This window comes from Enhydra lutris, unplaced genomic scaffold, assembly GCF_002288905.1.
Source record: "Enhydra lutris kenyoni isolate GAN:26980312 unplaced genomic scaffold, ASM228890v2 scaffoldscaffold8, whole genome shotgun sequence".
Taxonomy (NCBI): domain Eukaryota; kingdom Metazoa; phylum Chordata; class Mammalia; order Carnivora; family Mustelidae; genus Enhydra; species Enhydra lutris.
The window spans coordinates 2,137,558-2,150,718 of NW_019154092.1; the positions used below are offsets into that span (position 1 = coordinate 2,137,558).

The 13,161-nt window shown below is 47.0% G+C and overlaps 1 protein-coding gene across 1 annotated transcript in view; it reads right to left on the reverse strand.

Moving 5' to 3' along the window:
• The window catches only part of LOC111142396 (phosphatidylinositol 4-kinase alpha), a 118,299-nt gene that overhangs the window by 29,307 nt on the left and 75,831 nt on the right, over positions 1-13,161 (reverse strand). The window contains exons 20-28 of the mRNA XM_022495456.1: positions 12,969-13,077; positions 12,479-12,615; positions 12,184-12,317; positions 9,320-9,402; positions 3,634-3,704; positions 3,422-3,546; positions 1,974-2,055; positions 1,649-1,732; positions 596-685 (exon numbers count right to left, since the gene is read on the reverse strand). Of these exons, the coding sequence (XP_022351164.1) occupies positions 596-685; positions 1,649-1,732; positions 1,974-2,055; positions 3,422-3,546; positions 3,634-3,704; positions 9,320-9,402; positions 12,184-12,317; positions 12,479-12,615; positions 12,969-13,077 (915 nt within the window). The remainder of the gene's footprint in view (positions 1-595; positions 686-1,648; positions 1,733-1,973; positions 2,056-3,421; positions 3,547-3,633; positions 3,705-9,319; positions 9,403-12,183; positions 12,318-12,478; positions 12,616-12,968; positions 13,078-13,161) is intronic.

Consider the following 13,161-nt stretch of genomic DNA (forward strand, 5'->3'; position numbering starts at 1 on the left):
TAGTGGGATTTTATCTTTGATCCCTTTTGAGGTGACTTTTTCCTCTTGCATATTGTAGTATTTCTGGTCCATCTCTGCTTGACCAGAACAATGGCTCACCTTGTGGTCGTTTGTGTTCACAAGCCAGTGCTTTGGTCTGAAAAGGCTCATGTGCACCTCCACGTGCAGCCTGGATAGGGCTCTACTGGGACAGCAGCCTCACTCCAGCTCCAGAATCAGGCCGAAGTGCTGCTGCTGGACTGAGAGGCCTCCCCATGTACCACATTGCCCATGCCCATCTTGCAAGCAGCCCCAAGTCCTGCCATAAACCTGGCACCTACCTGGTGTGAGCGGTCAGGTTCCTGAGGCCCGTCTGCCCAGGGATCTCACTGCACCTGCCTCCCTCACCTACGACCTGTACCCTTAACCCCCCAAGGTGTTCCCGCCGAAGAGCAGCCTCTGAGGCTTCTGTTATTCTCAGGCACTAGATCGATGTTTTTGGTCTGTTTATTCCCACTAGTGTTGTCTTATTTTGAGTTTGCTACCTCTGTGAAAGCTCTCTGGATCACTTGAAAGAGCATAACAAAGTTGCTTTTTGGTAATTTCAAGAGAGTACCTGTAAGTGGGACTTGGTGACTGTGGGTGCCCACTTCATTGCCTCCTGTAGGATCATGCCACAGCGCGCGGCGAAGTCCTTCACGATGCTCTGGAAGAGAGTGTGATCAAGCCGAGGTCAGTGTATGCAGGGCACCAGAGGATGCCAGCTGCAGACTGTAGTTAGCTACTGCTGGGGGCTGAAGTGCATCCCCTGAAACCCATGTGTTGAAGCCCTAGCTCCCAGAAACTCAGAATGTGACAGTACTTGGAGATGGAGCCTTTAAAGAGGTGACTAAGGTAAAATCATATGGGTGGGTCCTAATTCCATCTGACTGGTGTCCTCCAAAGAGATTAGGACTCAGGCACAGAGGGAAGATGTGAGGACACCAGAACAGGAAAGATATCTAAAAGCCAAGGAAAGAGGCTTCTGAAGAGATTAACCCTGCCAACACCTTGATCTCAGACTTCCAGCCCCCAGAACTGTGAAAAAAATAAATTTCTGTTGTCTAAGCGACTCAGTCTGTGGCATTTAATCATGGCAACCCCAGAAAATGATTACAGTGACCATGTTCCAACCCTGAGGCTCTGGGTATAGGGTACAGACATCCCAGTCTGTAATCCTGGCATAAGACAGGGCCTCACACGTCCACTGGGGGGGCCTCATCACCATGCGGGGATCTCCCTGCTGGCAGCTGGTCTGGCTGGAGGCCCCAAGGCTGGGACATGACCTGGCCCAGGTCTGAGCTGAGCTTCAACCTGCCACAGTGGGGGTTCCGAGTCAGACCTCGCATGGCACGTCCTCCTTACCTGGAGCCACTCACTCCATCTACTTCCCACAGTGCCGCACAAAGCCGAAGTCATGTTACTCAACTACCACAATGACAGTCTGCACACCCCACAGCAGTGAAGTTTGTCTAACAGTCATGCTCGCTCACGCAGCTTGGAGGCACTATAAACTGACAGGCAGCTGAACAAAGGAAGGGCTTAGAGTCCCATGTGTGCAAAGTGCCGGCCCTGACACTCGAGAGTGCAATGAAAACGTCCCTTAAGAAGGGGACGACTGCCAGCCTACCTCCCGGGCTTCACAGGTATCAGGAACAGTGATCCGATAGGGGGCATCAGGGATGTCGTAGTAAGGCTGGTCCTTGTGAATGTCCTGAAAACACAACAAGGCTCCCTCTTCCAAACCGCCTTCCCTGGGCTGCCTCTGCTGAGCTGGGCCTCCAGCTCATACTGGGCCGCAGACTGCTCCCTTCCCCACACTTGTCTGGTCTGTGACAGACTTCCAAACTTGCTGCAGCTCACTGGGAAAGGCCAGGGTGGGATCTGGGGTCCCCACCCCCAATGTGGCTACCTGTAGCATAAATGAGGCTCAGGCTGAAGGCAGGGACACTCACAGCGCTCAGCGACAGCGACAGGGTCTGGAGGATGTCCAGCATGGTCTTCAGCACCGTCCCGCTCCAGAGCAAGTGGGGAAACCTACACCAAGAGCCAGGTCTCGGTCAGGGGCCAAATCTTTAAGGAATCTCAGCTCCTTAAAGTGCTGCCTTGAGGGGCAGGTGGGGTGAGGTGGGAGCCCCACCTCCTGCTGCCCAGCAGAGGATCAGAGGTCCCCCAGGCAGGTCACTCAGTCAGAAACATCCCCAGGCTCTTGCCAGTCCCACACTTCTGGGCCCAAGCGTGACCCCGTGTGACCTGGTGTCAACCAGATACTGATCGTCTTGGTTATACACTGGTCGAGCCACACTCCCTCACTCCCCAAAGTGTCCCTCCTTGTTTCTGACCAAGCCTCAGTAATATTCTCACAAGATGGCACAAATAGAAAATGGTAGTATTTGTAGGACACCCTGGGGCAAAGAGAAGAAGCTGCTCCTAAATGTGGTAGTCAGGGTTGAGGGGAGCCAACTCTACACAGCTCTGACTCATCGTGGCCCATTGTTTAGAAGGTCCAGCTCAGACACATGTCCTATGTATGCTGCACTTGCTTTCTGGCCCTGCCTGGACCAGACACACAGCACCTGCATCAGGCTCCAGAACTCGGGGACCCTTGTAGGGATGCATGGGCAAGCCCAGCATGGCTGCTTGCTGCCTCCCTCCTTTATGCTGCAGACAGGCTGGCCCAGCCCACCTTTGAGGGTTCTCATCCATGTGGGGCCATGTCCCATGAGTCTGCTTTGGCTCCCAGCACAGAGAGCCTGGAGTAGAAAAGGATCTGTGTGGGCTCTCCTTCCTCTCTGACGAGCCTGAAAGACACTGATTCAACCAGGGTCCTCCGGCTGGGCTCTGGGGTGGGAGATGTCACCTAGGATGGCTCTGAGCTTCCCAGAGTAAGCCCAGGGAGGCCCTGCAGCAGGGGAGGGTGGGATGCAGAGACACAGGCAGCAGGTAACACCCCTTGTCATGAGATACACTGTGAACCTGGGTGGCTCAGCTGTTAAGTGTCTGCCTTCGGCTCAGGTCATGATCCTGGGGTCCTGGGATGGAGCCCCACATTAGCCTCCCTGCTTGGTGGGAAGCCTGCTTCTCCCTCTCCTACTCCCCCTGCTTGTGCTTCCTCTCTCGCTGTCTCTCTGTCAAATAAATGAACAAAATCTTAAAACAAAACAGAACAAAAAAACATCAATAGCTCAGAATGAGTGGAGGTTTCAGGACTGAACTTCAGACCTTGTAGCAAATTCCATGACATACCGAGGGAGGTTGCATTGCCATTAGAGAGTTTAAATTCTGACTCCAATTTTTCTACACTGATAGTGGAAGAATGGTTCTTACCCATGTTCCAAATCGAGAGGCACACACACACACACACACACACACACACATAGCATTAGAAGGAAAAAGAGCTTACTTATCCACCAGACCAGACAAATACTTGTCCGCCACCCTCCGTATCCTCTTGTGAATGTGGTTGAAGTTCACCAACAAAAACTGCGCGTGCCGCTCGAGCTCCTCTTCATTCTCCTTGGTCTTAGCCTAGAGATTCCAAAGACACAGGTACCACAGGTGCCCTCCACGTGCCTCAGGCAGACACCCACTCACACTCCAACAAGGCTTACTTACTTTATCTGCCATCATGTTCAGGAAGGCATCGAATACTTTGTCTGCAACAGCAATCACACACTGCATCATGCCTGAAATGAGGAGGTTTCCACAGGTCAGGAGCGGCAAGGGAAAGGGAACAATTCCAGCCATTTTCAAATATTTTGTTTGGAAAAGATGCTGGACAAATAGAGGAGTGGCCGAGAGAGCAAAGAGTTGCCACGTAAGCATCTAGCTTCTCCTGATTTTAGCAGCTCCTTTGTCAAAACTAAGAAGCTGACAATGATACTATACTCTTACCTAAGTTTCAGGCTTTATTTGGATTTCCCCTTTTCCCCTCTAATGTCCCTTTTCTGTCCCATGATCCAATGAGGTTGCCACATGGCATTGCCAATCAGATCTCCTTAGTCTCCCACAATCTGTGTTGATTCCTGAGTCTGTTCTTGCCTTTCATGACCTTGACACTTCTGAAGAGCACAGGCATTTTGTAGGACGTCCCTCAACTTAGGTGTGCCTGATACTTGCCCATGATTAGACTAAGGTTACAGGATGGTAGGGTAATCCCACAGATGTGAAGTGGCCTTCTTGCCGTATGGTGGGGTGGGGGGGTGTGAAATCAGTATCTCCCACTGCTGGCAAGGCCGACCTTGATTGCTCAGAGTGGTGTATGTCAGGTTTCCCACTGTGCAGTCACTATTTCTCCCTTTCCATGCTCTACTCTTCAGAAGGGAGTCACTGTATCCAGCCCACACTCGGGGAGGGGAATTAAGCAGCAGCTCCTGGAGGGGCATGTGGGTATAAGTCAAAAACACCACAGTCACTGGGAAATGCTCTGGGGAAGATACTTTGAGGTTATGCAGACATGTCATTTCTCTTTAAGGTTTTGCCCCCTGGCTTTTGCACCTATCACTGGGCTCTGCCTGCAGCAGGTACTCTAGTCTCACTGGGATTTTCTGTTTTCTTCACTCTTTCTAGTTTTAGTAATTGGAATTTTTTAAGGAAAGTCCGTCCCTTCTTCCCCATGTCATTTGTTCAATCATCTAATTACTATGGACTCATGGATATTTATTCCTTTCACTGGGTTATAATCTGATACTGTCATTATTTTGTTGCTCAAATTGTTCCAGGGTTGGTCATTAGGAGCTCTTTCAGGCAGGCTCCTGTGTCCCTGTGACATGCTCACAGGCCTTTCCTTTCATTTTCTTCTTCTTCTTCCTCTCCTTTTTCTTTTTTTTTTCCCTTCACAAGACCTTCCTTTCTGGCACTGTGAGCTGTCCTAGGCGCATCTTGTATTTTCCCTGCAGCCTTGGCTCCCTTTACTGCAGAATGGTGTTTAGAAACCAAGATCCGAGCACCGGGTGCGGTTGTGGCTCCCAGGGTGCAAAGCAGATTTTAAAAAGCAACAGTGGGGGCGCCTGGATGGCTCAGTGGGTTAAGCCTCTGCCTTCTGCTCAGGTCATGATCTCAGGGTCCTGGGATCAAGTCCCAAATCTGGCTCTCTGCTCAGCCTCTCTGCCTACTTGTGATCTCTCTCTGTGTGTCAAATAAATAAATAAAATCTTAAAAAAAAAAAAAAAAGCAACAGTGGGGGCGCAAGCATCATTTGCTGATGTCATTAAATGCTGCTGGCCCATTTATACAGGGTCTTTGGGGTGGCTAAATGACAGGGCTGCAGGGGCAGCAGGGCAGGGACAGCAGGCAGGCACTGCACCTCTGTGCCCCAGGCCCAGTCAGAGGCTGAAACATAAAGAGGCATCATGTATGTGTTTGTCATGAGGAAAAACAGGCCCCTGAAACTCTGAGACCTGGAAAGTGATTAGTGTGACCTGGACAGATGCCCCAGCAGGGAGAGGCTGATCTCTAAGAAGCTGGGTTCGGTGGAGGAAATTTGTTTTGGGGGTGTGTTCAGTGTAATATCTTCTCATGTAGCTCTTAGGAAACTGAAAATGTAAGTTCCTAATGAAAAACTGTTAGATAGTGGTGAGATGCCAATGATGATCATGTAGTAGTCTCTATGGAGATTTTTACTTAAAAACAGCCACTTTCTTTTTTGTGCTCAAAGTTAGCTTGGGATTACCTCGGTCTTAGTCTGTACTGACTGACTGTAGCTGGCAGGCTACACAGGAACACACGGAGGCTTGGCTCACACCGCACAGAGGATGTCCCAGCCATCCCCTTTGGGGGATGCTAGATGCTTCTTATAACCTCTCTCCTGCTTGGTTCTGAAAATTCATCAATAACCAATCTCCAAAGACATCTCCTTCCCACCTCCCACGTTTTAGGGGAGAAAAGGAAGAGGAAAGTACACTCAGCAGTTACACATTTATCAGCTTAACCCTCAGTACCATATTTAGGACAAAAATAACCCATTTGGAAATCAGGTGGAAGAGTACAATGTACTGTGAATATTAAGTGTTGGTAAAGTGGACATCAGGCCCCATGGCAATGTAATTTCCTCTTTTTAAAAAATTTATTTTTATTTAAATTCAATTGTATTAATCTATAGTGTATTATTAATTTCTAAGGCAGAATTTAGTGATTGATCAGTTGCACATAGCACCCACTGCCCATTACATCAAGTGCCCTTTTTTTTTTTAAGTTTTTATTTATTTATTTGATAGACAGTGATCACAAGTAGGCAGAGAAGCAGGCAGAGACAGAGGGGGAAGCAGGCTCCCTGCTAAGCAGAGAGCCTGATGCGGGGCTCGATCCCAGGATCCTGGGACCATGACCTGAGCTGAAGGCAGAGGCTTAACCCACTGAGCCACCCAGGCGCCCCTCAAGTGCCCTCCTTAATGCCCATCACACCCAGTTACCCCATCCCATACCCACCTCCCCTCCAGTAATCCTCAGTTTGTTTCCTAGAGTTTCATCGTCTCTTATGTTTGTCTTCCTCTCTGTGATTTCCACGTCCCTCTGTTTTTATCTTATTTTACTCTACCTTCCCTTCCCCTATGTTCACCTGTTTTGTTTCTTAAATTCCACATATGAGTAAAATTATATGGCATTTGTCTTTCTCTGACTTATTTCGCTCAGCATAATACCCTCTAGTTCCATCCATGTCATTGCAAATGGTAAGATTTCATTCTTTCTGATGGCTGAGTAATATTCCATTGTATATACACCACATCTTTTTTATTCATTCATCTGTCAATGGATATCTGAGCTCTTTCTATATTTTGGCTATTGTGGACATTGTTGCTATAAACATTAGGGTGCACATGTCCCTTAGAATCACTATATCTGTATCCTTTGGATAAATACCTAGTAGTGCAATTGCTGGATCGTAGGGTAGCTCTACTTTTAACTTTGTGAGGAACCTCCATACTGTTTTCCACAATTTAATTTCCCCTTACAACACAGCGACAGAGAAACAGAGCTCAGAAGAGAATTATAATTTAGCTTTAGAAAGGTAACGGATTCTGTCTATAGATATTCTCATTAGGAGGCTGGCAAAATGTGGCAGGTTCTTAGGCCCCTAGGGGTTGGCAGTCTCAATTTCTTTTTGTTGTTTACCCTCCCTCCTTGAATCAAAGAAACTCAGACTAACCCAACTGTCTAGCACAAAATAGCTGTTAAATAGACAATGGGTGGATAGACGAGGAGAGCAAATCAATGAACAGCTCAGCCAGTGGTTAACAGTGTCTCTACTATACCCCCAAGTGGTCCTGGGGCATGTGTGTGGGACCCTCTGAGTGTGTGACTCCTCTCCTGTATCCTGCACCAGTGGAAGAGGTCTCCTAGCATACAAACTGCCTGCATGTATCTTCCACCCTAGCCTCTAAAGGGCTCCTCCTAGTCCAGTTCTTCCCAGCACTGCCAGCAGGGGGAGCTTGCAAACCCCTCAGTCGGTCTTTCTCTGACAACCCCCCAAAATAAGTTTACCCACTCAATTTCCCAACTGTCGTGCAATAGCAGGAAGGGCTCTTTAAAGGACTTATTGGACAAAGGTCTTACATGAGACAGCACCTCGGAATCCCTGGGGTGATTTTAAAAAAGATTCTTAAAGGACTGATTTTTCAATAATAGAAAAAACAGTACCAGAATTATCTGGGGATTAATTCTCCACTGGCAAGAACAAATTGATAGATTCTTCCCTGTGCCAATGGCTTCTAAACATAGGAAGGACTCCTCACTACTAATTGTACTTAATTAATAATAAATTTATTGATTTTAAGAATTCTCCATTAGCATTCCTCGAAATATTTACCCATACAATCAAGACTCAAAGATCTACTGCACTCAATTCCCTCAAATATTTAAGCACAATTACAAAGCTGATCAAATTTTTCTAAGCATTTAATTAAAACCTGTGTCTAATATTTCAGAGTCTCTTAAATTTTTAAACACTTTAAAAATCAACACATAGACCAACAGAAGGATGCTTAAAACCCATCAGCAACCTTATACTAAAACTGGTCAAACAGTGACTATACTATGCGCTTAATTATTTTTTTTTGCAGTCTCAATTTTAATAACTCTTCTCATTTTTATTGCCATTCTTATCTTAGGTTTGCCTCACTAGAATTTCAGTAACTCTAATATTTTTATACCACCGGAGAATTTCATTTATTTGTTTTCCTAGGAGTCTGGTGCTTTTAGGACTGGCTGCATCTGAGAGTCTCTGCGCACTTAGGATCTGAGGACATTTGCATCATCAGACTTGTAAGTCTTTGCGTTTCATACAGATTTCCTTATTCTGAAACTTCCCCGGAAACGATGCAGTCGTTTGGACTGTGGATCATTGGTGCACAGGTCCTGATAGTCTGGCCTAGCCTGATGCGCCACTGGAAGTGTCCATGGTCCTGAGTGGGGTCTCCTTAGGGCCGGCAGGACTAGTGAAGCATGGAGCCCCACACAGAAGGTCTGAATCTGTCCCCCTAGCAAGCTCTCTAACAGCTACTTTCAGCTAACAGAGTACCTTTAACTGGCTACTCTGTGGGATGCCTCTGCCCCGTCACCTGCTGGGCACCCTTTCTACCTGGTCACTCTTGGAGGCCAGGCATGACTTTATTACTGGTGCTAGGCCTCTTCCTGGACTGTGTGGCTCTTTCCTCTTGTTCACTCTTTCCTGATTATACAAGAGAAATAACTACTTGTCTCTATTTCACAAACACTTAGTGGGAAAAACAAACATCTTATACATATAAACACATATATCCAATATATTCTGTATTACTGTTATATATTACACATTATATCTGTTGCTTTGCTAAAATATATAGATTATATATATATTAGTGTATTTGGATATACACCATTATCCTATTTATTTGTCCTTCTTTTAAGCACAGTAATAAAAATATGTATTCATGTTCAAACTGTGATACTCTGTCCATTGGGAGTCCTTTGAAATTGGATCTTCATCCTCCTAGCCTGCTCTGGACATTTAAAAAGCATAAAAAAGTCAAAAGATGCTCTAGGTCCATCAATGACTATGTCAGGATCCCAGGATCCTTTTCGCATGGGATAGTATTAGAGACTGAAATTTGGGGGTTGGAGCGTACAAGTATTGAGGGTGGACAAGAGTGATGCTCCTTAAGGCTATATCGTTATAAGGTTATAACCTTATAACCTTAATCTTTCCAATGTAGCATGTAACTTCATAAAACTATTTTCTTCACGTAGAAAGAAAACTGGGAGTAGTATTCCTTATTAGACTATTAAAGCTCATCTCCTGATCGAAGTACTACAACAAGGAACTTACCAGACTTGTCCTTCTGAATAGCTTTATCTTCAAAGTAGCAGAACATTACCTGGAAGCGGTCAGGATCTGTTGAGCGCAGTACCCTAGCAAGGAGAACAGTTTGGAGTAAATTTTGAGAAATCCAGGCCCTCCCTGTCACAGATGTGGTGCTGCCCAGAACTGGTGAGGCTGCGAGGAACCAATAACCCACGCCACTTCAAGGGTCATGTGCTCACCCTGACTTTCTGGAGGGAATTACCCACCCTCTCTCATAACGTTCCCACATCGTTCCACCCAGCAACCCACCACTAGCGATAGATCTTAATTAAGGGTTATGTCCATAAGAATTCTCCTAAGAGTGCTGGCTAAATGTCCATTGAGAGACTAGTTGGCTACACCAAAGTACACCCATTTAATGGCACATCACGTAGCCACCAAAACGAGAGGTGACTCCATAAGCACCGCTACAGAAAAACACCCAAGATACACCGTTCCATGAGACAGCAAGGTGCGGGGGAAACGGGGACAGCACGATGTCAACGACAGATTTCCAAAAGGCCTCCATGCGCCTTCGATGTGTAGGATATATATGTCTGCATTTATAGACAATTTCTAGAGAACTTCTAAAAGGGAAAGTATAACCATCAAGAGTGGGGATCTCTGGATTCGGAGCCAGGAAAGTGAGATCTGTATTTCTCATCTTGAGCATCTTCTGCACCATCCCAATGTTTTCCTTCTCTTTTTTATTTTATGTGCCATTTTTACTTTTATAGTAGCTGTTTGGGACCACTTAGTTGAGGGGCTCCACTAAGACAGCACGGCCCGTGTGTACACAGGCAAGTGCTTGGTGGGGTGCATCTGTGGGCTTCTGCACCGACCTTCTGTGAGTCAAACCTTAGTAGGGCAGGCTGGCTGGCTTTAAGCACATGCATTCCTGAGTGCTCAGGTTCACAGCTTTTACATGATTTCTCATATTGCCAACTTAACTGTTTTGTTTTTGTTTTTGTTTTTAGCGAGAGAGATTGAGAGAGAGAGTGCACATGTGGCGGGGGTGGGGGCAGAGGGAGAGGGAGAGAGCATCCCAAGTAGACTCCTGCTGAGCACGGAACCCAAGCTGGGCCTCGATCTCACCCCAAGCAGACAGCCCTGCCTGTGGGCACACGAGGCTGAGAGGGTCCGGGGACATCTCTTGTAGCCATTTAACCTCGGAGCAAACCAGTTTTTTGGTCTGTGTTGGCTTGCTTGTTTTGTCTTGGTTGGTTACTCTTTCAAAATATATTCTTTATAGAAAGGACAAGAGGGAACTATACTAACACACACAGGGAATGGTGGTGGGATCAGTGGTTTTTCCTCTCTACTTATTTCCAAGTTAATGTGTAATGTTCTTATATTACTTTTGTAAAAAAATGAAAAAGCATTTTTTTTCAAATTATAATGAAAAGCATTTGCAGTTTCATTTCTTTTTTTTTTTTTTTTTTCATTTCATGGCTCTGTGGGACTCTGGGGCAGAATGGGTCACTAGTTTTCAAATTCTGCTCTGTTGTGGCACCCTCAGGCTACCAAGAGGCAGGGAGGAAGGGACAGGGCAGGAAGATGGGCTTCACCCCTACTCACCCAAAACAGCCTTAATCTATTTTAAACGTTGAGCTTCTGAGTAAGAGTTCTTTTACCAGAGGGTTTCATGGTACCAAATAAAGATTAAAATGGTGGCACTGGGGCACCTGGAGTGGCTCAGCGGGTTGGGGCCTCTGCCTTCGGCTCAGGTCATGATCCCAGAGTCCTGGGATCGAGCCCCGCATCGGGCTCTCTGCTCGGCAGGGAGCCTGCTTCCTCCTCCTCTCTGCCTCTCTGCCTACTTGTGATCTCTGTCAAATAAATAAATAAAATCTTTTTAAAAAATGGTGGCATTCACCAAATATTCCCCCTGTTATGAACTAACGCTTTCTTTTTCAAACCACTGGTAAACTTTTTCTATAACTCATTGCATCTATCCTACGATTCAACAAACGGGCAACGTGTAACCTGACCTTTTCTGACGACAGGGACGTATCATTCTGTAGCCAGTGTATTCAGCTGCAGCCCAAGGGGCCCTCAGGCCTTACCACGGTGGAGCTGGAGCATTCACACAGGCAGCAGTGCTCTGAGCGCCCTAGCTGCTTCTTCTAGCCATCATTTAGGAGAGGCAGCATGGCACAGTGCTTAACAGACTAGTCAGGGATTATTATCTTAGGTAATTAACTAAACAGCTTGGTGTCTCAGTTTCCTCACCTGTAAAATGGTATGTAACACTGCCTTGGTAGGTATGTAACCTACCAACACACTGTCGGACAATGTGTCAATACATGTAACTTAGCAGAGTGCCTGGTGTGGCATAAGCACTCAATCCATGTTAATACTGGTATTGTCATGATGACAGTTATTAGAGCTGTTAGGTCTGCTGTGGTTACACACGCATCCTGAGCGCCAGGCCCCCGTGGGGCTGTTTTGGGACAGGCCCCTTCCCACTTCCCATTTGCTGTTTGTACTCAGCTGTGGTCCTACAAACTAGTGCAATGAATGCCTTCAAACATGCTCAGGGAGGGCCAGTTCCTAACGGGGGCTCTTGCGCAGTCCAATGGACTGAGTTTGCAACGTCTATAGTGACTGCTCAGAAGACTGTTCCTTATAAGGAGAAGATGATAGGGGAGTTTAGATACCTGGGGATTTATAAGTTGTGGTGTTTGGTGCCCCATAGGGAGGAGCACACAAGAAAAGTGGTTTTGGTTTTTGCTTTTTAAGAAAGCTTGCATGTGTTGGGAGGAAGCGAAAAGTCCCATGCCCAGAATGCAGAGAAGTTTAAAAATTAGCTCCAGCGTGGCTGTGCTGGGAGGCAAAGGCCTGGGTACCTCATATATTCCAGGCGGTAAACAGACAGGAGATAGGTGGACATGGCAAAGTCCAGCTTGTTGATGAGGGCGGACACTTCGGGAGCAGGGTCCAGCAGGTTGATGATGGTGCTGCGGAGCTCATTCAGTTCAGCCTGGGGGGAAAGAAAAGCTCGAGGGTTCACACAGGCACCCAGGGGGAAGGTGACCCTCCCCCAGGAGCCACGGAAAGCATGTGATAACAAGGACAATGAAAGAGAGCTTAGCGAAACCCCTGCCCTGCATCATCCGTCCCTGGCAGGGTGAGAATCCTTACGGGGGTGACTGTGTCGTTTTTCATGGCCGAGTTATACTGGAGAACAGAGCGCAGGGGCTCTTTGCTGGGAAACGTGAGCAGGGGTGACTTGGTGGCTATTTCACAGACCCCCTCGTACCATTCTTCTGGCCAGAGTCCTGCAAGAGAGTACACATGAGTGAGACCACCACCTTACTCCAGAAGCACTGTGGGACAGGTGACACTGACCATTTCTGGAGTCCTGGATCCTTTGTTTGCGCCAATTTTCCCCTAAATGCGGCATAGAAATGAACTTGTTTCCTAACTCAGATGGGTTTTTCCTAAGATACAGAGCACTGTCAGAACCCTAAACTACATCTGGGAAGTGTAACATTTACAATCACTTGTAGGAAGCAGCAGCTGAATTTGGGCGAATTTTGAGTGCATGCACATTCATAATTAGGGAGAGTTCTCTCTCACCTTTTTTTTCACACTGCACTCTGTCTTCCCCGGGCAGAGAGGATCCACTTACCTGAGCCCTCCACTGCAAATCCCATCAGCACGGAATAGAGCCAGAAGTCCCTGAAGAGTTTCTGCAGCCGAGGCTTGGCTTCTTTGATGGGAGGTAACCTTCGGGTGAGCTAATGCGCGGAGAACAGAGGGAGAAAAGGAGGTTATTTGCTCACAAGCTGTAAAACCTACAGATGTAAAATCAATCCCAGATT